The sequence below is a fragment of the Equus caballus genome, chromosome 12, assembly GCF_041296265.1.
Source record: "Equus caballus isolate H_3958 breed thoroughbred chromosome 12, TB-T2T, whole genome shotgun sequence".
NCBI lineage: Eukaryota > Metazoa > Chordata > Mammalia > Perissodactyla > Equidae > Equus > Equus caballus.
Genome location: NC_091695.1, coordinates 37,894,081 through 37,917,086, shown reverse-complemented (window position 1 = coordinate 37,917,086; position 23,006 = coordinate 37,894,081). Strand labels below are relative to the sequence as shown.

The window sequence follows — 23,006 nt, the reverse complement described above, 5'->3', positions numbered from 1 at the left end:
AAAAAGGAAAAAACGTGATTGCCTGCAGGTGTTGAGCACTTACATGTGTCATGCCAGGTACCCACATGGTCTTTCCTCCTGAGATAGATACAGGACTCTATGGCACCATTTTACAGATTGATAACTGGCAAACTGAGGCTCAGAGAGGTTCAGCAGCTTGCCTAGAATGCAGAGCAGAGAGAGCCAAAGATGGCATCCTTGACTCCCCCTCTGCTCAGAGGGTCATGATGCTGACTGAGCTTGCCCTACTGGGCCTAAGAGATTCTTGGAAGAAAAGGAGGTGAAAGTTCTCTTGAAAGGAGACATGTGAGAGTGCTCGGGGGGCTGGCACGTCCCATCTCTTGGCCTGGGTGGGGATACTTGTTCGCTTTACAATAATGTGCTAAATTGTATACTTATAGTTTAAGCATATTTTTGCATGTTATGCTTCATAACCGAAAAAATGAAAGGGCAGGTCATCCCTTTGTCCTGGCTCTGGCTCCTCCTTGGAGAGTGAATTTCTAATCGGGTCTGGCTTCCAGACCTCCGAGGGCTGGCAAGTGGCGGGTGGAAGAAAGAGTGCCTGTCCTATTACAGTCCTAACAAAGCTTCTTCCACCCTGGCAGATCACCAGGGCCAGCCGCCACCCTGGGCAGAAACCCCGTCCGTGTGAGCCCTGGGACAAGGAGGCAGATGGGGGCCGAGGTCAGGAAGGCATCGATGCCCGAGCATGAGAATGGCTCACATGCATAAAGCCAATTGTGTACGTGAACTGTCTCATTTCAACAACCCTGTGAGGTAGGCGTTCCTCTCATTCACGATTTGCTGATGGGCTGCAGAGAGGTCCCGTAACTGGTTCAAGCTTCTGCAGCTGGCAGGGGGCAGAGCTGGGGTTCGAACCCAGGCTGTCTGGATCCTGAGCCGACAGTTGCAAGCATTTATTGCCTCTTAGGATGTGGTGAAAACTGAGGGCCCCCTTCCCAGGAAGACACACACACAGGCACACACCCAGTCTCAGAGCTCCCAAAGCCCACCCTTGGGGCCCAGCCAGGGGAAGAAGTTCTGCTCGAGCAAATAGTGCTGTGACTTACAGGTAGTGAGCTCTTCTCCATGGGAGGTATGTAAGCAGAAGCTGGGATGCTCTCTGGTAGCTGGTGCAGAACAGACATGCCAGGCAAGTTATATAAGTGAATGAATGAATGAATGAACGAATGAGTTGCCCTGGGGATGGCAGGAGCCCATTTACTTTCCTAACCCTAACCCAACCTCCCACGACCCCACTGTTCAGCCCTCAGTAAGGACTCTGACACTTGCTTTGGGAAAGATGCAAGAGAAGGGCTTGGGGGAGGTGGTGATTCAGAACTGGGCAGAGCAGGGATTAACTGGAAACAGACAAGGAAACGTTCGAAACCTGGGAGTGGGCTGGTCGAGGCCGGAAATGTTAACCAGGGTTTGGAAAATTCCCAGGAACTGGAGCAGAACCAAGGAATTGTCCTGAAGTCCCACAGCAGGGACAAAGGGATTCTCAGAAGGCCCCTCTGCCCCTCACAGCACCTTGCTCCTCCTCATGGCAGCTCCCCTGAGCTGGACCCGCCTGGGGCCGGATCACAAACTTATTGGAGCTGGTGACCTGGGGTGAAGCCCTTGTGGGGACAGAGAGCAAGGTCCTGCCGATAATGGGTCCCGTCCCACGGGGCCCCAGCTCCTTTGTGCTCCGTATCTGTAACACCACATTACATCCTGCCACGCACAGCTCTGGACCTGATCCTCTATGCCTTTCTGATCCCATCTGATTTGATCTAAGTCCTGTTGCTTAGGTGGTGACCCGGGTCTGGGCTTCTGACCTGTGACTTTATCACGTTTGGTTACAGGGGAGGGAGGGAGGTGCGGCCAGAAGACATTTAAAACCCTTGTCCTGGAGCCTCCTGCTGCAGAGGGACAAAGCCGTGGTGGCAGCAGCTGGGGCACTGAATGCTCCCTGCCCAGAAAACCAGCACCAGCAGCAGCTTTGGGGTCTGCGTGCCTGGGGTGGGCATTGAGGCCGCAAATCCGAGCAGAAGCCTTTGTCATCTTCTTATGACCGACTTCCTGCCTTACTTCACCTCGACTGGGTTCCTGAGTACCCAGACCCCTCATGGGGCCTTTGCCTCATTCATCTGCTCATTCATTCATTCATTCCACATGCCGGGCAGTAGGCTCGATGGAGATGCATCAGCCGTGAATTTTTCCCTGAGTGGGTCCACATCTGAGCTGGAGGAATAAGACTCATACTTAAATCACTGTGATATAAGGCAGAAAATGAGAGTTAACCAGAGCAGGAGACTGGGGAGAGACAAGTGTTATGGGTCATTTAGAAAAAGGAGCTCACCTCCAGGGGAAATCTGGGAGGCTGTCCTGGAGGAGGAGGCATTGAGCCGTCCTGATGGTATTTCGACTGGAAGTTGAAATCAGCCCAGGAGCGTGTTCCCACTTCCTAGAGGGAGTCACCTTGTTGCAAGGACCTGAACCCGGCCCAGGGTGGGTGTTGAGCGAAGGGTCGAGCATTGAGCAACCCTGCTGACCCTCTGGAATGAGCGTTTGGTCGCTGGGGTAGGTAGGGGCCTCTGAGCCTGGCTGGAGGCTCCAAAACCACGCTTCTGGTGGAGGGCAACACCAGAGGCAGGTTCTCTTCTCAGCAGGAGGCATGCCTGTGTCACGGGGGATGGACCCGGGCTGCCCCTCTGCCCCAGTCCCGGCCTGCGGCTAGATCAGGGAAGGCTGCAGGCAGGCCTTTGCCAGTGATGGCAGATGTAGGGAGGGGGGTGTCACGCTTCCCAAATTCGGTGCTGGGAGCTGTGACTCGGGCTGAAACAGCTTGCCTGCCTGTCCTCTGGCCACCCCGGGCCATTTGAATTCTCCAATGGGCCATGCCCTCCCTTGCCTCTGGGCCTGGGCACACCCTGGTCCCTTGGAACGCACTGCTTTCTCATCGCCTGGTGTCTCGGTCAGAGTCCTTGCAGGAAACAGGCGGCCACCCAGAGGTCTGATTGAAGAGATTAGCAGAGGGGCTGTGTACAGACAGGTGGGCAGGGTAAAGGACCCCGAAAGGAACACTGAGGCACAGGAGCCAGCTGCAGTGGGAAGTGGAAGGGGGCCGGGGAGGAGGCAGTACCACCAGAGCCTGGCCTGAGCCAAGGATGAAGGCTGAGGGATGCGGTGGTGGGGAGCAGGCAGGGCAGGGAGTGAGGGCGCGCATCCTCCCCGCCTTCTGATCTCTGCTTGGGCCTCGAAGGCCCACCCCAGCTTGCAGGCAGAGGCCTGTGGTCAGCCCCCTGGGCTCCACGCAGGCGGATCCCCCAGAAGGAATCTGGAAGGCTGAGGAAGAAGGGAGCCCCCGGTAGCTCCTGTCTACATTCAGGACTCAGCACCACCCCTTCCTCTGCCGTCCTGAGGCTGTCTTGTCCCCAGCGCCAAGCAGTGGACTGTGAGCCCGGGACAGGGACAGAGTCTTACTCATACCTTCACTCCAGCACCTACCCTGGCCCGGAGCACAGAGAACTCAGTGAGTAAAAATGGTGAGAAGAGGTGCCAGCCCTGTGGAGAAGCGGTTAAGTTCACACGCTCTGCTTCGGCAGCCTGGGGTTCGCAGGTTTGGATCCCAGGTTGGGTGTGATCCTAGCACCTCTCGTCAAGCCACACTGTGGTGGCATCCCACACAAAATGGAGGAAGATTGGCACAGATGTTAGCTCAGTGACAATCTTCCTCAAGTAAAAAAAAAAAAATAAAAGAGGAAGGTTGGCAACAGATGTTAGCTCAGGGCCAATCTTCATCACCAAAAAAATTTTTTAAAAAACGGTGAGAAGAGCTGATAAATGGGAGTCAGAGTCAGGCCTGGGTTCAACCCTTGACTCCCAATAGTGACCGTGAGTGACCTTTCTGTAAGCCTCAATATCCTCATTTTAAAAACCTGGCAACAATACTAACCTGTTGGGTCATTTACAGAATAAAATAGGTCCATTGTAGGCAACAGAAAAATGTAAGATCCTTCTCTCCTCACTTCTTTTATGGGGAGGAAAGAAACGGGACCTTGTTTATTGTCAAAGGCCTATGACAACTTCACGAGAAATGAAATCACTCATAGATTCCCCTTCCTAGTGTAAGCATTTTCCTTTTTGAAGAATCATTCCAATCTTTTTGTTGGCATGAGACCCTTTAAAAATTTTCTAACATTTTACTTTGAAATTGTTTCAAATCTACAGAAAAATGGCAATAGTGCACAAGCTCCCATATATACTTCACCCAGATTCACCCGTTATTGACATTTTGCCATATTCACTCTCACTACACACACACACACACATACACACACACACACATTATTTCAGTTGAATGACTTGAGTCAACTGAAGGCGTCATGACCCTTTACTGCTAAATCTTTCATGTGTGTCTCCAAAGAACGAAGACATTGGTTTCCACAACCACAGTACAAAGATCACACTCAGGAAATTTCACACTGATCAATACTATTATCTAATCCACAGCGCATACTCAAATTTCACCAGTTGTCCTAAGATGGTCCGTGTTAGCGGTTTTTTTTTTTTTTCTGGCCCAGGATTCGCTCCAGGATCGCGCGTTAATTTTGGCCGCCTGGTCTCTTCCCGCCCCTTCAGTCTGGAACAGCGGCCGTTGTCGTTCCTGACATTGACGTTGTGAAGCACGCAGACCAGCTTTGCCCAATGTCCCTCGATCGGGGTTCGTTTGATGTTTTCTTATGGTCAGATTCAGGTTACGTGTTTGTCAGCAGGAATATCCCAGAAGTGATGCTGTGTCCTTCTTGGTGCATCGTATCAGGAGGCACGTGCTGTTGGTTTGTCCCATTAGTGGCCATGTGGACTCTGATCACTTGGTTAAGGTGCTGTCTGCTGCCAGATTCTCCACTGTGGTGATTGTGTTGTGATTCTTAAGATATTCTGCAGGGAGATATTTTAAGACTATAAATGACCTGTTCCCCATCAAATGTTCACCCAAACTTTAAGCATCCATGGAAGATTTGTGCCTGAATCAATTACCAAAATGATGGCTTTAGAGAGCTAATTTTCTAACTCTATCATTTCTTTTACTTTTTTTTTTTTTTGCTGAGGAAGATTAGCCCTGAGCTAACATCTTTACCAATCTTCCTCCACTTTATATATGGGTCGCCACCACAGCATGGCTGATGAGTGGTGTAGGTCCGCACCCAGGATCCAAACCTGTGAACCCAGGCTGCTGAAGCAGAGCACACCAAACTTAACCACTATGCCACAGGACTGGCCCCTCTTTTACATTCTTTAATTAGTGATCTATGATGAAAAGGAGCTTTCCTTTCATCCTATGTATTTATTTATTCATTTGTCTTTACTGATCAGCATGGACTTATAGATTCTTGTTTTAGTTGATGAGTTATAATCCATTATTATGATTATTTATTTTCATGCTTAAATTATCCTGGATTTGGTCCATGGGAGTCCTTTAAGGTGACCCCTGTATTCTTTTGACACATCCGAGCATTCTTTGTATTTATCGGTGCAACGGGCTGAATTGTGTTCCTCCAAAATTCATATTTTGCAGTCCTAACCCCCAGTACCTCAGAAGGTGACTAGATTTTGAGATAGGGCCTTAAAGATATGACTAAATAAATGAATTATATAGTACGTGAATGTCATGCTGGAGGGGAGTGAAAGCAAAGAAGGGGACAGGGAGTGTCGGTGAGGGCCGACATTTGGATAGAGAGGCAACTGACGGCTGGCTCCACCGAAGAAACGTCACTTGAGTACAGACCTGAGGGAGCCGAGCAAGGGGGCGCGTGTGCTTGGGACCCGCCATTCCGGCTGAGCTTTTCTTTGCAGGACATAGTCCACGCTCATCAATTTAAGAGCCAGGAGCAGACACCTCCCTGGTGACAACTTCCTTGCTGTTGGAAGCCAGGGTGCTTTCCAACTTTCACTGGTATAGATAGATTTCCAGGGGAAATATTTACAGCTAATAAATAATTTATAGAGAAATATATATATATATTTTTGGAGTCTATTTGTCAAAGTGGGATTAGCTGGTCTAAATGTAGGAGAGTCGATGTGACCGTGTTTCATGCCGCTAAATAGCCATTTATTTATTTATTTTTTTAACGTTTAAATCGATGGAACCAAAGAGCAGGTCCACCACGTGCGAGACCTTGAGGACTGCGTGTGTAATACCCACCTTGGCCACTAGGTGTCAGCGCTTCACCATCAGTCCCTGGTCGGCTTTTTCTATGGGAATCGATTTCCTCCAGCAGGCAACCCCAGCCAAGATACCGTCCTTTCTCTGTTGGAAGCCCCTGTCCTTCATAGAATAATACTTAGCTTCCCCCCCCCGTCATAAAAGCCACCACTGAAAAAACTAAGAAAAGCATAAGACGAGAGGAAAAACTGTGCATCGTGCTGCCTCCTGGATATAACCACTGTTCCACACTTTTGATCTTTTTCTGGTGTATGTGTGAAACACTCAAAGCTCACGCTACCATGTGACAGGCTCCTTCCTAGAGGTTTTCTACAGATTAATTCATCTCATCCTCACTATAGACCTAGAAGGTAGGGACTATTTTTTCCCGTTATTATTTTAGTTGTATGTTTGTACAGCCTGATGGAGATATATTTCACGTAGCTTAAATTCTACCATTTAAGGTGTAGAGTTTAGCACTTTTCAGTAAATTCATGAATTTGCACAGCCATCATGCTTTAATTTTATTTTTTTTTAATTTTTTTGAGGAAGATTATCCCTGAGCTAACATCTGCTGCCAATCCTCTTCTTGTTTTTTGCTGAGGAAGACTGACCCTCAGCTAACATCAGTGCCCACTTCCTCTACTTTATATGTGGGACGCCTACCACAGTATGGCTTGCCAAGCAGTGCCGTGTCTGCACCTGGGATCCGAACCAGTGAACCTGGGCCGCCGAAACAGAATGTGTGCACTTAACCGCTGTGCCACTGGGCTGGCCCATGATTTAATTTTAGAATGTTTTCAATACCCCTGAAGAAATCTCATACCCATCAGCCATCAAACCTGATTCCCATTCCTGACCTTCTCCCCAACTAGAAGGGAATATTCTTTTTTAAATATTACTAATTATTTGGGGCTGGCCCAGTGGTGCAGTGGTTAAGTTCGCAGTTCTGCTTTGGCAGCTGGGGGTTCACCGGTTTGTATCCCGGGTGCGGACATGGCACCACGTGGCAAGCCATGCTGTGGTAGGCGTCCCACATATAAAGCAGAGGAAGATGGGCACGGATGTTAGCTCAGGGCCAGTCTTCCTCAGCAAAAAGAGGAGGATTGGCAGCAGATGTCAGCTCAGGGCTAATCTTCCTCAAAAATAAAATTAAAATATTATTAATTCGTTTTTTATTGTAGTAAGAACATTTAACGTGAGATCTACTCTCTCAACAAAATTTTAAATGCACAATGCGGTATCTTTAAGTATAGGCACTAAACTGTACAGCAGACCTCTGGGACATATTCATCCTTCACAACGGAAATTTCATGGCTGTTGAAGAGAAAAACTCCCCATTCCCCTCCTCCCGGCTCCGGCCACCACCATTCCACTCTGTGCTCGTAGAAGTTCGACAATGTAGTGACCTCATGTAGGTGAACTCATACAGTATTCACTCTTCTGTGACTGACAGTTCACTTAACACAATGTCCTCAAGTTTCCTCCAAGCTGTCACAAATGGCAGGGTTTCCTTCTTTTTTAGGGCTCAGTGACATTTCCTTGTATGGATAGACCACGTTTTCCTTAGCCATTCATCCAGTGATGGCATTTAGATGGCTTCTACCTTTTGGCTATTGTGAGTGATGCTGTAATGAACAGGATCTCACGATGTCTCTTCGAGATCCTGATTTTAATTCTTCGGATAAGTATTCAGAAGCGGGATTGCTGAATCCTATGGTCACTCTATTTTTAATTTTTTGAGGAATCTCCATGCTGTTTTCCACAGTGGCTGCACCAGTTAACGTTCCCAGCGACGGTGTAGCGGGCTGCACGTCCTCGCCAACGCTTTTTGTGTTTTGGGGAATGGCCATGCTAACAGGTGTGAGGTGATATCTCATTGTGGGGTTTTTTTGAGGGAGATTAGCCCTGAGCTAACTGCTGCCAATCCTCCTCTTTATGCTGAGGAAGACTGGCCCTGAGCTAACGTCCGTGCCCATCTTCCTCTACTTTATATGTGGGATGCCTGCCACAGCATGGCTTGCCAAGCGGTGCCATGTCCGAACCCAGATCCGAACCAACCAACCCCAGGCCGCCGACAAGCGGAACGTGTGCTCTCAACCGCTGTGCCACCAGGCCGACCCCTCATTGTGGTTTGGATTTGCATTTCCCTGATGACTAGTGAGGGAAGAACCATTCTTATCGCACATTACAGAATAGGAAACCGAGGTCCAGAGATGAATTTACCTAAGGTCACATGTCTGGTACATGTCAGAGCTGGGATCTGAACCCCGGCAGAAAAGCCACAGGACGCGCATGCCAGGTCAGTAGGCTGCGCTGTCTTCCGTATGCTGAGCAAACCTGGGATCAAGCTGCTCTGTGTTCTGTTCTTTCCTGTTAGCATTATATTGGAATCATTTCTCGTGACATTAAACATTCTTTTAGAACCTTATTTTAAGGTGGTTGCGTGATGGTCTATGCTGTGGACACTATGTTTAATGCACATCCGAATGTTCCAGACTTTCCCTTCTGTAAGAGACACTGAGGGTTACATCCTTGCCCATTCCTGTTTTCAGGCACTTCTGATCATCGCTTTAGCATAAATCTTAGAAGCAAAAATGCTTGGACAAAAACCATACATATTTTAAGGACGAATCATCTCCAAAAAGATTGTACCAGTTGACACGTTTACAAGAAGTGTTCAAGAGCTAGCTTTTTCCTTTTTCTTCACATTCTGTCTCACCAAAGGCTATAAATCTCTTTGGTCTGAGGTTGGTAAAGCATAAAAGTGGAGGATAGGGGGAGATTTTTGCTTTGAAGATCAGAATTTATCCTCATGTAGGTGGCACAACCACAAATATGGAACCTCAATAACGTTGACTCATTAACGTTAGCTCGTTAATAGCCACCAGCTCCAGCCCTGGCCTTATGCTCATTTAGGGGAACAAAACCTGACCTTTAGCGGTCAATACAATGGCGGTAAGCCAGGCTGACACCATGTGTGTCTCCTGCCATAGACACAGCGGTGTGCTCTAGTGGGAACACTGATTGATCCAGTCATTTATTCGACAGTATTTACTGAAGGCCCACTGTGTGCTGGCACCGGGTGCTGGAGCCAGAAGATGGGGGGAGATGTCCTTCATCTGTCAATGAGGGCAATGTTATCTGCCTTGCACGCGGTCATGGAGAGACGGTGAGATAGCATCTGTCACCCACTGGAGCTATGGTTCTTACTCTTTTTTTTTTTTTTTTTTTGAGGAAGATTAGCCCTGAGCCAACATCTGCTGCCAATCCTCCTCTTTTTTTTTGCTGAGGAAGACTGGCCCTGAGCTAACATCCGTGCCCGTCTTCCTCTACTTAACATGTGGGACGCCTACCACAGCATGGCATGCCAAGCAGTGCCACGTCTGCACCTGGGATCTGAACCCACGAACCCTGGGCCGCTGAAGCAGAACGTGTGCACTTAACCGCTGCACCACCAGGCCAGCCCCATGCTTCTTACTCTTATTGGTGGTTTCTGACCAAGAGAGAGCTTGCTTAGGGTTCCATGAAGACATACTTGGAAAATGAGTTTTGCAAACATTTCACTTGAGTCTCCATTAAGCCCACTTCATGATATTTACTGTTTATTTAAAAGCAACACTGATTGTGGTCCCACCTTTTCCCTGCCCTTTATCAGCTCTGCATCTGCTCTTCTTTTGCCTCCCCTTATGCGACTATAATCCTATGTCATCCCAAAGGGACTGGGTGCATGTAACCATGGACGCACAGTGCATTTGCACACAGATGGTAACTGCAGGGTTGGGGGGGGGGGGTGTTTCACAGTGGGGTGGCGAGATTGAGGTCGATTTCACCCCTCCAGAAGCCTTTCCTTGTTCCCTGAAGAGAAAGCCCATTCTCTTCTGGCCTCCCACCCACACCTCTGTTGCTTCCTGTATTGGGCGCTCCCCATTGGATCCTATAATTTGTCTCTTTTTGTTTCTCCTTGACTCAGCAGTGGATTCTGAATCCAGCTCTCTATCCAAGGGGTCCACCACAGTGCCCAGCACACAGCAGGTGCTCAGTAAATAGGGACCGAATGAAAGGATGACGAAGGAAGGAGGACATCACATGGCTGACATTTGTCTCACCCGAGTGAAGGGCAGTACTGTGCATTGAGACGGGCACCGTTTCCCACCTTATTTATTCTTTCCTGTTCCTTCTTCCATCTGGGCCTCCCTCCCTCTGCCTTCTGACCCCTGCTGCCCCCATCCCGGGCGGGCCTCTGCCCAGGTGGGAAGAAGTGACGCCCACATCCCAAACCATGGCAGCTCCAACCGAATGGGTTTACAGCTGTGCCCCTGGAGGAGGCGCAGGATGGCACGCCCAGGAGGGGTCCCCCTTTATAGGAGAGTCTGCCTCCCCAAGACAGTCTTGGAGGCCAAGGGAAGGGCCTCACTGGGCATCTGAGGGGTGGGGATGGCTCAGGCATCTGCATGGGCCATCAGTTGGGCAGCAGGATTGGAAAGGACATTGCAAGTGTGGGTGGCAGAAAGGTAGTGACTGGGATCTTTGCCTGCCTTGTTTTGGGGGGACCAGAGTGGAACATCCCAATTTTAAGGGCCTCACCCAGAGCCCCCTTGGAGCAGAAGGCCACTGCCAAAGGTCCTTCGAGATGGAAAGAATCGAGTCTATTTTCTTTATCCTTTTTTACTATTCCTCTGAATGAGGAGGTTGTGGATGTTGGTGGGGTAGTCACAAACTCTCCCATCTGCCTAGAACATCCCTCTCGGGTGTCCTTTTAGGGACTGCTCCTCCCCAGTTCCAGCCACATCTTCTGGAGAAAACTGTCAGTCATGCTGACATCACAGAGAAGGCCACCTGACCAAGGAGAGCCAATCAGAGTACCCTATACCCTGGTCACGATGATTGGTCCAGGCCTGGACACATGACCTGGGGTGGACCAATCAGGGTCCTCCCTGGTACCCTGAGATTTTCTGAGCCTCTTTCCTTTCCCTTTAGGTGCCTTAAGAATGTAAAGCCCTGGGGCAGGAAGCAGGAAAGTCCATCTCCATGTGTGGAAGCCTGAGAGAAAACAGCTGTCAGGCAGAGAGAATCAGAGATGAGAGGTGGGAAAGAGGGAGGGAGAGAAAGACAGCTGATGGGTTTTGATTTCTTGGGTCCGGTCATGGAGGTCTTTGGACCTGCTCTGGCTCCTGCATCCTGGATCCCCAGCATCCTTTCGATAAGTCTCCCTTTTGGTTTAAGCCAGTTGAAGTTGGGTTCCTCTCACGTGTGGTCCAGACTCCATTCTAGAGTCCTGCCTGATTCTGAGGCACCTCCCAGACGCAAAGAGAGGCATGCACTCGTATTAGCACCATTGGAAATAAGATCTTTATTCTCTACCAAGAATAGGGCTCTGCAGGCCACCAAAGACATTTGGGGCCAGCACCTCCGGGTGGGAATGCCCCAAATGTGTGTGGGGGGTGTGTGTTTGGGGCGGCCTGGTTACTTCCTGGGGTGGCCTCTGCATTTATACCGCAGTAGCCAGTCCAATCCTATCGTTTTCCCGATCGAAAACGGTGAAATACAGCCTCAGGAAGACGTCGCCCAGGATCCACTCCTCCGAGTTGTTCGAGATGTCCTCGTTGCCTTCAAAGCTGCTGAAGCAGATGCCCAAAGCAGCATCCTGGAGGAGATGGAAACACACATAGTCGGCCTGAGCCCTCATCCGCCAACCCCTTCACTGTCCAGGGCCGCCAGCTTCTCAGCTTTATTTACCTTGATTTCATCTGAGCCAAGTGGCTCTTTCCACAGCTGCAGAATGGGGTGCCCACCTAGGCACCAGAACCACCCGCAATTCCCCTCACACTGTGCTGCGGTTGGGTTGTTCCCTCTGCGGAAAATGCCTTTCTTTCACCCTTCCCCTCACTCTTTCTTTAAGACTGAGCTCAGCCCTGCCCGGCCGCCTCCTGGACCCACGCTCACCCTCCTCGGCCACTCCAGGCTCACTGGGGTGGTTTTCCTGCTGCTCCCCGTGTCTGCAGCCCTCATTACGCCGGATCTGCCCCAGGCACCCCTTTGGGGTTCCCTGCGGTTCCATTTACATGGACCCCCGTGCAGATTTTCCTCCACCAGGGCAGACCTCCTTGAGGCTGGGGGCTTAGAATTATTTAAATTCCCTCTCTTCCTCAAAGGCTTCTTCAAACCCATTCCGCTTCCTCTGAATTCCCATGGGGAGCTGACATTTATACCAGGTGCTCTGTGGTCCCTGAGCATCCTTTATTCATGTCGGCATCTAACCATCCCACGAAGGCGGGGGGGGTGGGGGGGGGTGGGGGGGGGCGCTGGTGCCCCATTTCACAAAGGGGCAACTGGGGCTTAGCAAGAGGAAGTTGCCCCCCAGGACTAGGGTAACCACATAATTTATCATCCAAACCAGGACACTTTTGAGATGGGAAAAGAGCACTGTTAATTATGGTGTAATAACACACTGGGACTGTCCCCAGCCAACCCATCCTGTCACTGTTCCTTTGGCCTATTTCAGAGATTGCTCTAGCTGACTTTCCATGTTCATCCCAGCACCCTCGTTTAACTGAAGCTCCTTGAGAGCAGAGGCCCGCGGTGTTCCCCTCTCCTTGTGTCTAGCACCACGCCGGCACAGGGTGGTGGCTCCATATTTATTTGAGGATGCTTGTCCCACACTGCCTTTTGCTATCCAGAAGTTCGTTTTGTGGGAGGCCCCCGCCCAGCCAGGAGGGGTCGACAGCATCTGCAATGGCGCAGCTTGGCCCCCTGGAGGCCTCTTCCTCCCAGCTGCAGCCCGGCAGTTACCGAAAGTCTCAGATTTGAGGAGCAGCCCCCCCGGGTTGGCCCCTCACCTTCTGGATGTAGGCATTGGCCGGCACTGGGTAGCCGATGCCATCGATGGTGAAGAGGATGTCGGGCAGGGTGTTGACGGCGTCACAGTCGATGAAGTACTGTCAGAGAAGGAGGGAGAGAGAAGGTCGGCCCAGCGAGTCTACCCGAGTGTGGAAGGCCCCAGAGTGACCCTATGGAATGACCCTTCACCTCGCCACTGGTGGAGCGCCTGGCCTGGATGATCTCCTGGATGTTGAGGACAGCATCTTGTGGGCCAAGCAGCAGTGAGGTCCCGGTATCCACAATGGCCTGGCAGCCACCATCACAAGCAATAACCTTCCCATTTATGGAGATGCTGAGAGACAGGGGAACAAAGCAGGCACAAGGGTCACTTCCCTGCCACTGCCCCCTCCCTGACTGTCTCCAGAACAGCCCCCTCTGTTTCCCTTTTCTTTGGTCACACTGACTTTCTCTGACTTCCTCCCAGTTCTTGAATGCACCAAGCTCTTTCATGCCTCAGGGCCTTTGCACATGCTGGTGGCCCTTCCTAGAACTGCTCCCACCCCTTTTGTCTGGGTAATTTCTCTTCATCCTTCAGGTTCCAGCTTCATTGTCACCTTTTCAGGGACGTCTTCCCCCGAGACTAGATTAGGCTCCCCTCTTGGAGGCTCTTGGTATATCCTTCCCCATTTCTAGAATGTATCTAAGTGGTAATTCATTATTTGTGTGACTTGTTGTTTCATGTACATCTGCCCTATGAGATGGTGAGGTCTGTAACAACAACTTGTGTGCTCAGTGCCTCCCTTAAGTGCCCAGCACGCAGCGGATGCCCAACATATGTTTGTTGAATGAATGAATTAACAAATGAATGAATGAGGGACAACAGGAGACATGTATGGTGTCTGACCAATGATGGGGCCACATGTTGAACATGGAGGCTCTCCTGGGCAGCAGGTGCTCAGAGTGGCAGGAAGGGAGCTTCAGGCTGCTCCGGAAGAGGCTGCCTCCCCTGCAGACTCCAGCTCAGATGCTGAGGCCCCTGGCCAGGCAATAGCTGAGCTAGCCCAGCGGCCAGGACGCAGGCCTCCAAAGGACATTTTAAGCTTTTGTCTGATGGCATCACACAGAATCCCATCAATTATTGCCCCTTGTTCTCAGGCCACTCTGGGATTCCCAGCTTCCTGATTCTGTCACAGCCGCTGCCCACCGTGTGGCTGGGATGGGGGCGGGGCGGGGGCTGGCATCCCTTTGTATGATTTGCTTCCAGGTCTCCAGGATGAAGCCAACCTCTCCCCATGGCTGGGGAGCTTCTCCCTAGAGTGACCAGCTTACCTGGCTTGCCCAGGACTTCGCCTGTTTTCAAATTGGTGGGCCTGTATACTGGGAACCCCTGGCCCCAGGTGACCTGGGCTGGTCAACCCCTTATCATGACCCCATTCAGATCGGTGGAATTCTCCCTGATCCCCTTCTCACCGCAGCCGCCCCACGTGCATGAGACTCGTCCTGGAGACAGCTCAGGTCCCCAGGCCTGTGGGGCCCCCTTCTCAGGCCTGATCACTCTTCTCTGGTCAGGACGCTGGTCAGGAGGCCTGGGGTGATTACGAACCCAGGGGCTGTACCTATGAGTGTGTGCGCTTGGGTCTGTGTGCGTGTCTGTGCGTGCATGCTTGCAGGGGGGCTGGGGGCATCTCTTGGGACGGTCCCCAGAGGGAGGGGCTTACCTGTCCATCGATATTTGCCAGTAGAGGGGTTTGGACACGGGCACCCAGTGCAGCTCTCCGGTGTAGTAGGAAGGGTCCACGCCACCAAACATCACCACACTGCCCTTCTTTCCCTTTCTGAGGGGGAGGGGGAGGAAGGCATCATGGTGAGGGTAGAATAGCGGGGGGCTTTTCGCAAGCTCAGCCGCGTGCCAGGCCCTATCTTAAGGGCCGTGCATACTCTCTCCTGCATACATCACACAGCCCCGTGGAGTAGGCACTGCTATCATCTCCACTTTACAGATGGGGAAACTGAGGCACGGGGGGGTTGAGTACCTGCCCAGGGTGGGTCACATGGCTAAGGAAGGGTGAAGCAGAGGTTCCAACTTGGACATTCTGGCTGGCCTCCCACTACCTGCTGTCCTGAAGAGGGCCGGGTGCCCCCAGCAATCAGAGCTCTCGGGGATGCAGTTGGAGGATGCTGTGACGGTGGGCTCTGGCCGCCACCTCGTCTGGCCTGTCATTTTTCAGAACAGCTGAGGCCGCAGGGGTGCTAAGGGCCATGTGTTCAGGCTCCCACAGGGTCGGCTTCACGGCCTGCACCTGTGCTGTCCACAGGGCCCCACACCTCTGCTGTTCCTGTCTTGAAATTCCTAATCCTTTTTGAACACAGGGTCTCCCATTTTCATTTTGCACCGGCTCCTGCAGAGGATGCAGCTGACCCTGGGCTCACGGTAAGATCTCAGGGAGGGAGGAGACATCCCTGAGGACCCCTCCCCTTCCTTCTCCATCGAATCAATCAGCAAATCCTGTTGCCTTTTCCTCCGGCATATACCCTGACCCCATCCACTGCGCAGCCTCTTCCCTCCACCTTCCTGGACCAAACCGCCACCCTCTGTCTCCTAAAGAGGCTGTGACAGCTTCTTCCCTGGCCTCCCTGCCTCCACTCTGTTCTGTCATTCTCCAGCCCACACCCAGGGTGAGCTTTCAAGAATGTGAATCGGATCCTTGCTCGTCCCTTGCTCTCCCCAACTTCATCCCCTCCCCCTCCCTCCCAGGGCTCCAGCCACACTGGCCTCCTTACTGGTCCTCAAGTGCTCCTTGGGGCCTTTGCCCTCGCTCTCCCCTGCCCCCCCACCCTGGAACTTTGCTTCTCAAGCCTGGCTGTCTCTCCTCGTGGACTCTCAGCTCAGAGGGGCCTTCCCCACTGTCCATCTAAAACCACATTCCCGTCACCATCCATCGCTTTCACAGAACCAGTTACTATCTGGAGTTGTCTGTTTGCCTTATTTATTTGCTTATTTCCTGTCTTCCTTTTCTCCCTCTTGTCTATCTCCTTCATGTGCACAGAGCAGCACCCGGCCCCCAGGACATGCTGAATAAATATTCGTTGAATGAATCATCTCCTTTGATCAGGTACAAGTATTCCAGAGGCTTAGAGAGGTTAAACAGCTCGCTTCAGTTCATGCTATAGAGCCGGGATTTGAACTCACATCTCCCCAGAGCCCACACCCTCAACTGCACTCTGGGCCTCCTGCACGGATCGATGGGGTCAACCTCAGCCTTTGGTGGGAAGACAACCTGTCCACAGGGGTCCCCCTCTAGTCTCTGCTTCTCCCTTCCTGACACCCTCCCCCGACCCTCCACCAGCCAGGAGACTCAGTTTTTCCTGTCAGCAGCTCCAGTGATGGGAGACCTGCTGATGGCTTGACCACCCACCATGGGGGGCGTCCTGTTGGCTGAGTTCGAGTTCTGCCACTAGTACCTGACCGGGCAATCTTGTGCCAAGCTCCTCTCTGAGCCTCAGTTCCCCCACCTCACAAACGAGCGACTTGGACTATAGAAGTCAGCAAGGTTTTCCTGTAAAAACCCAGATCACCATTATTTTAAGCTTCGCAGGCTGCGTGATCTTGGTTACAACTGCTCAATGCTGCCGTTGTAAAGGAAAAGCAGCCCCAGACAAGCTGTACACGAATGAGCATGGCTGTGTTCCGATAAAACTTTATTTACAAAAACAAGTGGCGGGCCAGATGTGGCCCCCTGGCCAGAGTTGGCTGACCCCTGGACTAGACTCTCTCTCAGGAAACTTCTGGATCAAGCATTCTGGAAGTTTTCATGCCACTAGAAGCATCTTACAGCTGATTTGGAGAAAGGGCTGGTCCAGCCCAGACTTACCTGCTCAAGTAGAAAGCGAAGAGCTTCTGAGAAAGGAGGCCTTGGTTCCACAGGTTGTCGAAGACAGGGGTGACCCCTTTGACACTCAGGCTAGGGTAGCTGAGGCCCAGGATGCCGTCGAAGGTCGCGAGTTCCAAGATCTTGTCAGGTTCCTCCACACTAAGGCCAAATGCTTGGTTCCTGTCGACAAGGCTTGAAATCTGTGGGAGAGGAGGATATTCCTGTGTACAGGTGTGGGAAGGGTGGCTGCGCTGGGCCGGAGCAGAGGTGAGCCCAGAGAAGACCTGAGGCCTGGCTGCACCCTGGGCTGACCTCACATGCTTATAAGAAGCCAGAACAGGCAGGCGGAGTCCATTTATCCGACCCCGGAGCTCCTCCCGCTAACATCATTTGAAGTCTGTCTAATAGGTCTCATCCGTTTTTTACAGAAACTGAGACTCAGAAGGGGACCAAATGGTTCCCACTTGAGGACAAAATGAGGAAAGAGCCAGGACAGTCTTCATTTTGACATCACTAGGATCTGGTGACAGAAATGGAGTGAATTCATCGCAATTCCTTGTGGATCCTGCATCCACCAGAGAGACAGAAGCTCTTTATACCATGTCGCTGCCAGGCTTCTTGTAAAAATTCTGCCCAGGAAACATACTCCTGGATGTGTGTGTGTGTGTGTTTGGACGCGGATGCTTTTGGGGAGGCAGTCCATGGTTTTTAGCAGAGTCTCAAAGGCCCCCTCAAAAGTAGGAACCCATTTATCAGGGCCCTCTCGCATCTCTGGCCCCTTGCTGTCCCTGCCTGGGTGCCAGGAGCCCTCGGCTGCCCCCAGAGTCCCCAGGTCGGTTCTGCTCTCGCCCGGCAAATACCCCACACTTGGATGAGTCCTGACTCGCACCTACGAGGTGTGTGACCTTGGCAAGACCCTCGCTCCCTCTGTTCCTCAGTTCCCTCACCTGTATAATGGGCATAATGATGGTCCCTGAGGCTGGGTTGTAGCAGGATCACAAGTTACAATGAAAGTGCCAGCACAGTCTGAGAATACAAAAGATGGGTGGTTTTTCTCCACCTCTCCTTGATCCCAGCAAAACCAACCTCAAGCTAAGGAGCTGCAAATCCATGCCCCGAGGCCCCTCCCCAGGATGACCCACTCTCTGGGTTAGTCATTCTGGGGGTTAATGTGTCAGCAGGGGCACAGCTGGAGCACTTTGGGAAAGACAGGTGCTCTGAGCCGACCCTTCATCCGGTCGTGTAAGCAGCCATCGCTCCCAGGGCCAGCCCTGCCTCAGCCTCTGGTTTCCACGTTACCTTAATGGTGTCATAGCCGACAAATCCTGACATCTTCCCAGTGCCGTAGATGAGTTTGATGGGCTGGCCCGAGGCCACAAACGTGGAGGACCGCAGAGGGTTGAAGGTATTGTGATTAGCTGCAGACACAGAGGGTGAGCATCCGTCAGCCCACCAAGGACCGAGGAGGAGCTAATGGGGGCACAAGACCAGGGGTGGGGGACACTCACAACAGGCCGGGCTGGAGCAGTAGATGGAGGGCACCCACAGGTCAGCCGAGCCCGTGTCGAAGATGACCTGGAATTCCTGAGGGGGGGTTCCAACGCTGATGATGCCCATGTAGGCTATCTGCCAGGGCCAAGTGGGGTGGTCAGGGCAGGCCTGGCTGTCCCAGCCAAGCCCGATTCCTGCCTCTGCTGGGATGTCACATATCACCTAAGATGACCCCCTGCCCCACCTCACAGCCTCTGCTCAGCCCAGTGCCTTCATTTGCAAAGCCCTCCAGTCCCCCTGGCAGCTCTCTAAATCCTTTCAGCCTGCAAGGCTCACCTTGAGTGCTTTTTCCTCCAGGCAGCCCTCCTGGGTCAACCTGGGCCACTTTCTCTAGACTCAAAACATGGGATATCCATACTACACAGCTGGCCCTTTTATTTACTCTTTGCCTGTCTCTCCGACTGGGCTGTGCGTTCTTAAAGAGGACACGAGACCTTTTGTTATCAAGAACAACAACCGTAGGGTTAAGTTTTGAGCGGCGTGCGCCATAGGGGAGCCACAACTTTTCACTTGCATCCTTCTCGGGGCTGTGGAGGCAGAACTTCCTCCGCCTGGGGTATCAAACTCAATCTGCAGTTGGTTTTGTGGTTTGATCAGACACGGCTCAGCCTTCAACTCGAACTCAAGGGTTCGCTGAGTTCAGAAAGGACAACTCCCTCAGACCAGGCGTGTAGGTCCCGGGTCCCCAATGACACATCCTTGGCAAAGAAATGCATGTTGACCTGCCACCTGGTCGTTGCTGGGCCCAGACGCCACAGACCAAGAGCTGAGGGCGGGAGTGCCTTCTTGTCTGAGGATGGGGTCCCTGTTCCCCAGAATTTCTGCCAGACATCGCCCCAGCCCCAACATCCAGGCTCACACCTCCGGATGAACCAGTGCCCGGCCAGAGCACTAGGGGGTGCTGTGGAGTGCCAGCGTCCACCCAACACTTACGTCCAGGTAGTTCCTCATGGGTTCAAAAGCTACTCCTGAGTCCGCATGTTTGTGGAGAAGCTTGTGGGTCAGACGGAAGGGATATTTCTCCAGATATTCTTTCAACATATCTTTCTCCCTGAGGTTTTCTCGAAGAGACTTGATCTTCACAAGAGGGATTCTTTTGCCGTGCATTGGGAAAGGGAAACAAATAAGTGACAGCCAGCAGCGGCCCCGTGTCACAGTGTAACTGCCACACCTTGCATTATAATTGCACTCTGGAGTTTCCAAACATTTTTATGAGGGTCATCCTTTTTTTTTTTTTTTTTGGTGAGGACAATTGGCCCTGAGCTAACACCTGTGCCAATCTTTCTCTATTTTTTGTATGTGGGACGCTGCCAGAGCACAGTTTGATGAGCAGTGTATAGGTCTGTGCCCGGGATATGAACCTGCAAACCCTGGGCTGCTGAAGCAGAGCGTGCAAACTTAACTATGCCACTGGGCCTGCCCCTATGAGGGTCATCTTGTTATCAGGACACAATGCAAAGACTGTGACTATAGACGTCGGTTTGAATACAGGTTCTCTCGTGTAATCTTGGGTAAGCCATATGGCCTTTCTGAGCTTTAGTTTCCCCATCTGTAAAAAGACAACATGATAATACCCCCTCACATAGCATGTTCTGAGTATTAAGTGAGATGATGGATATAATACACCTGACATACAGGAGGTCTCAACAATGACAACCCTCTATTGCTACTGTCATCTCACTGTATCTTTCTCGAAGAAGCCCTGAGAAGAGTATTAATTAATAATAAATTATGAGGGTAGAGAGACGAGAAAGGATCAAAATAGAGAAAAACAGAGACATGCACAGAGACATCCAAAGAGATGGAGAAATAAAAGAGAGACACACAGAGATGAACAAACATAGACACACACACACACACACACACACACACACACAGACATGGAGGGAGAGCAAGGAGAAGACCTAGAAGCACATGCAGGAGAAATGCTGTACCTAGATGGGACCATGTCTACAGCTGCACAGGTTGTGCACTGAACAATTCTTGGGAGCACCATTCACATAGCCCATGATGTGTCTTTCACCCCTGGAGTTGTGCAACCCTGCAGGCCTGTCCCAAAACCCCTGAGCTCCACAGCGCATATGGCAAACTACTCATCAACAGAGACTTGAACTTTAAGACAGCTGGGGAATGATTGCATTCCCTTATCTACCTCTGGATGGGTGGAAGAATAGGAGGGCGATGAGAAAGAGCCCAGAGAGAAAGCCGATGCCACCTGCAGTCCCCGTACTTACGTGACTAAGCACTCTGAGAGGGTCACCAGCCCTAGGACCCCAAACCACTTCATGCTTCTGTTCTTCTTTCCACGCTTCGCTATTCACAAAAGAATGAGTTCTGAGCATGCAATGGTCTGCACAAGCTGCTCGTTATATATGTTCTGACTTGTCCTAATCATCCATTCCCTTGAGGGCCACTAATGGACCGATAAGAAATACAAAGTTCCCTGATAAGATCTTTAGCCCCATCAGCGTTTATGAGGAGGAGACTTAGAAATTCTCAGAAAACAGAGATTTCTATTGTAATCTCTTTCTTGAGGCTTGGCTGAAAAAAAAAAAAAAAAGAAAACAAACCAAAACCACACAGTCTAACAAAGAGTGGGGAGACTCTTGCTATCTTGGAGATAAAGCACTGCTAATAATGTGATAAAAATAAGTGCCAGGTGCCATGCTTGACATTTGTGGTCTCATGCAGTCTTCCCAGGGACCCCACGAGGTGTGCATTGCTGTCCCGGTTTGGAGAGGAGATTGCTAGGATGAAGAGCGATCAAATGACAGAGTGAAGACGTTGGGGGCAGCCCACTGACATACGAGTGGCTTTAGATAGTGGGACCGATGACATACATCGGGGGCGCTTATGATGTGGATCTGTTTCAAAGATCTAGGCTAGAGCAGGATGACAATTGCACAATTTTAATATTGGAAGAAATGTGATGCACGCATCTGAAAGATATTTTATTCATCTAAGAATCATTTATTGAAGACCCACTGTGTGCTGGGTGTGGGCTAGATGCTGGAAAGTCAAAGTCAAATAAGACACGGGTGGTCCTTGTCTTCAAAGCCTTAAAGTTTAGGGCAGGGCTCACTAACTCAAGGGCCAGGAGGCAAGGGAATGAATATAAGGGCTGGACATGAGGAACTTCCGGGCACAGGGCAGCACATGCCCCACCTCAAGGGGGCAGCCTTTCTGCAGCTCCAACCAGCAGCTGCCATGCTCGAAAGTGGGCTGGTGATGCCAGATTGGCCACGTTTTCGAGAGAAGTGGGGAGTCTAGATATTTACGTGAAATCCCTTGATTTTTAAATGTTAGCTGCTAGTTATTTTTCAAAGAACATAGTGTGATCCAAACCTCAAGTAACAGCGGGCAGGGTTCGGCCTGCAGGCTGTGCAGGTTTTTGTTTCTGTCCTAGAGGTGGGAGTAGAGAGGGGACTGAGGGCGTGTTCAATTTGTATTGATTGAATGAATAAGAGACTGAATGCATCCTAACCATGTTAATTTCCCTTCCATTTGTAAAGACAGACCACCAAGGTCAGATAAATGAACTTAAGAATAACTCTCCCTTGCTCAGCACTTGATAGAATTCCTCAACAGGATCCATACCTTGAAACATTTTGTCTGGCAAACCAAACACAGAAAGAAATAATTACTTTTAAGTGTCTTAGCAATCAAAGAATGCACCCATCCGAGCTTCTGCTCAGCCTGAGATGAACAGGGCTGCCTCATTAAAGTGGTATTATTCCAGCCAAAGTAAAGAGAATGGAATTTTACAGCTCCCTCTGAAACCCCCTAAAGCCTTGGTGTTCCTGATTGAGATCTGTTCATGCCTGTCCCTTGCGGAGGACAATGGGAGGCTGCCTGGTCTCCAGGCTCGGGCGGCATGGAGTGGGAGCTCTGCGTCCTACTCCTCAGTTTTGCACACTGTTAAAATTCAGTTTTGGTGGTTCAATCGCATGGAGGGGATTTGACAAAGCAGATTATACACACATGTGCCCTATAACACAGCAATTTCTTCTTCTAGGAATCTATCCTAAAGAGACACTGACAAAGATGCAAAAAGATGCCTGCACAAGCTACACTCTGCAATGGTACTTTATTTGCAAATATTGGAAACCTACCCACAGTGGCCTTCAAGAAGGGAGCGTTAAACAAGCTAGGATGGATCCCCACAACTGGGTATAATGCCGAAGAGGAACAGAAAGAGGCAAAGATGCAAGAGATGCAAAGAGGAACGGAATGGGTGAGATCTCCAGGCTGCATTGTTTAGTTTTAAAAAAAAGAGGGGGGCTGGCCCGGTGGCACAGTGGTTAAGTTCGCACGTTCCACTTCTCAGAGGCCCGGGGTTCACCGGTTCGGATCCCGGGTGCGGACATGGCACCGCTTGGCACGCCATGCTGTGGTAGGTGTCCCACATATAAAAAAAGTAGAGAAAGATGGGCACGATGTTAGCTCAGGGCCAGGCTTCCTCAGCAAAAAGAGGAGGACTGGCAGTAGTTAGCTCAGGGCTAATCTTCCTCAAAAAAAAAAAAAAATACATGAACAAATTCTTTAAAAAAAAAAAAGAGGGAGTAGTG

At 50.9% G+C, this 23,006-nt stretch overlaps 1 protein-coding gene across 1 annotated transcript; it reads right to left on the bottom strand.

Annotated features, from left to right (window-relative positions):
• Window positions 1–11,527: 11,527 nt before the first annotated feature.
• On the bottom strand, window positions 11,528–20,745 carry PAG (pregnancy-associated glycoprotein). Its single transcript, NM_001081943.2, has 9 exons — window positions 20,673–20,745; window positions 19,372–19,531; window positions 18,396–18,513; window positions 18,187–18,305; window positions 16,888–17,087; window positions 14,734–14,850; window positions 13,223–13,367; window positions 13,033–13,131; window positions 11,528–11,840 (listed from the first exon to the last, which is right to left on the bottom strand). Exons 1-9 carry the CDS (start codon window positions 20,723–20,725, stop codon window positions 11,685–11,687), a joined length of 1,167 nt encoding a protein of 388 aa, NP_001075412.1. The 5' UTR covers window positions 20,726–20,745; the 3' UTR covers window positions 11,528–11,684.
• Window positions 20,746–23,006: the final 2,261 nt, after the last annotated feature.

Coding starts and splice junctions, on each gene's coding strand:
- PAG (NM_001081943.2), bottom strand. CDS start 20,725: ATGAAGTGGTTTGGGGTCCTAGGGCTGGTGACCCTCTCAGAGTGCTTA. Junction 19,532..20,672: donor CTCTCAGAGTGCTTAGTCAC/GTAAGTACGGGG, acceptor GCACGGCAAAAG/AATCCCTCTTGTGAAGATCA. Junction 14,851..16,887: donor TTCGCTTTCTACTTGAGCAG/GTAAGTCTGGGC, acceptor CCTCCCCCTCAG/AAAGGGAAAGAAGGGCAGTG.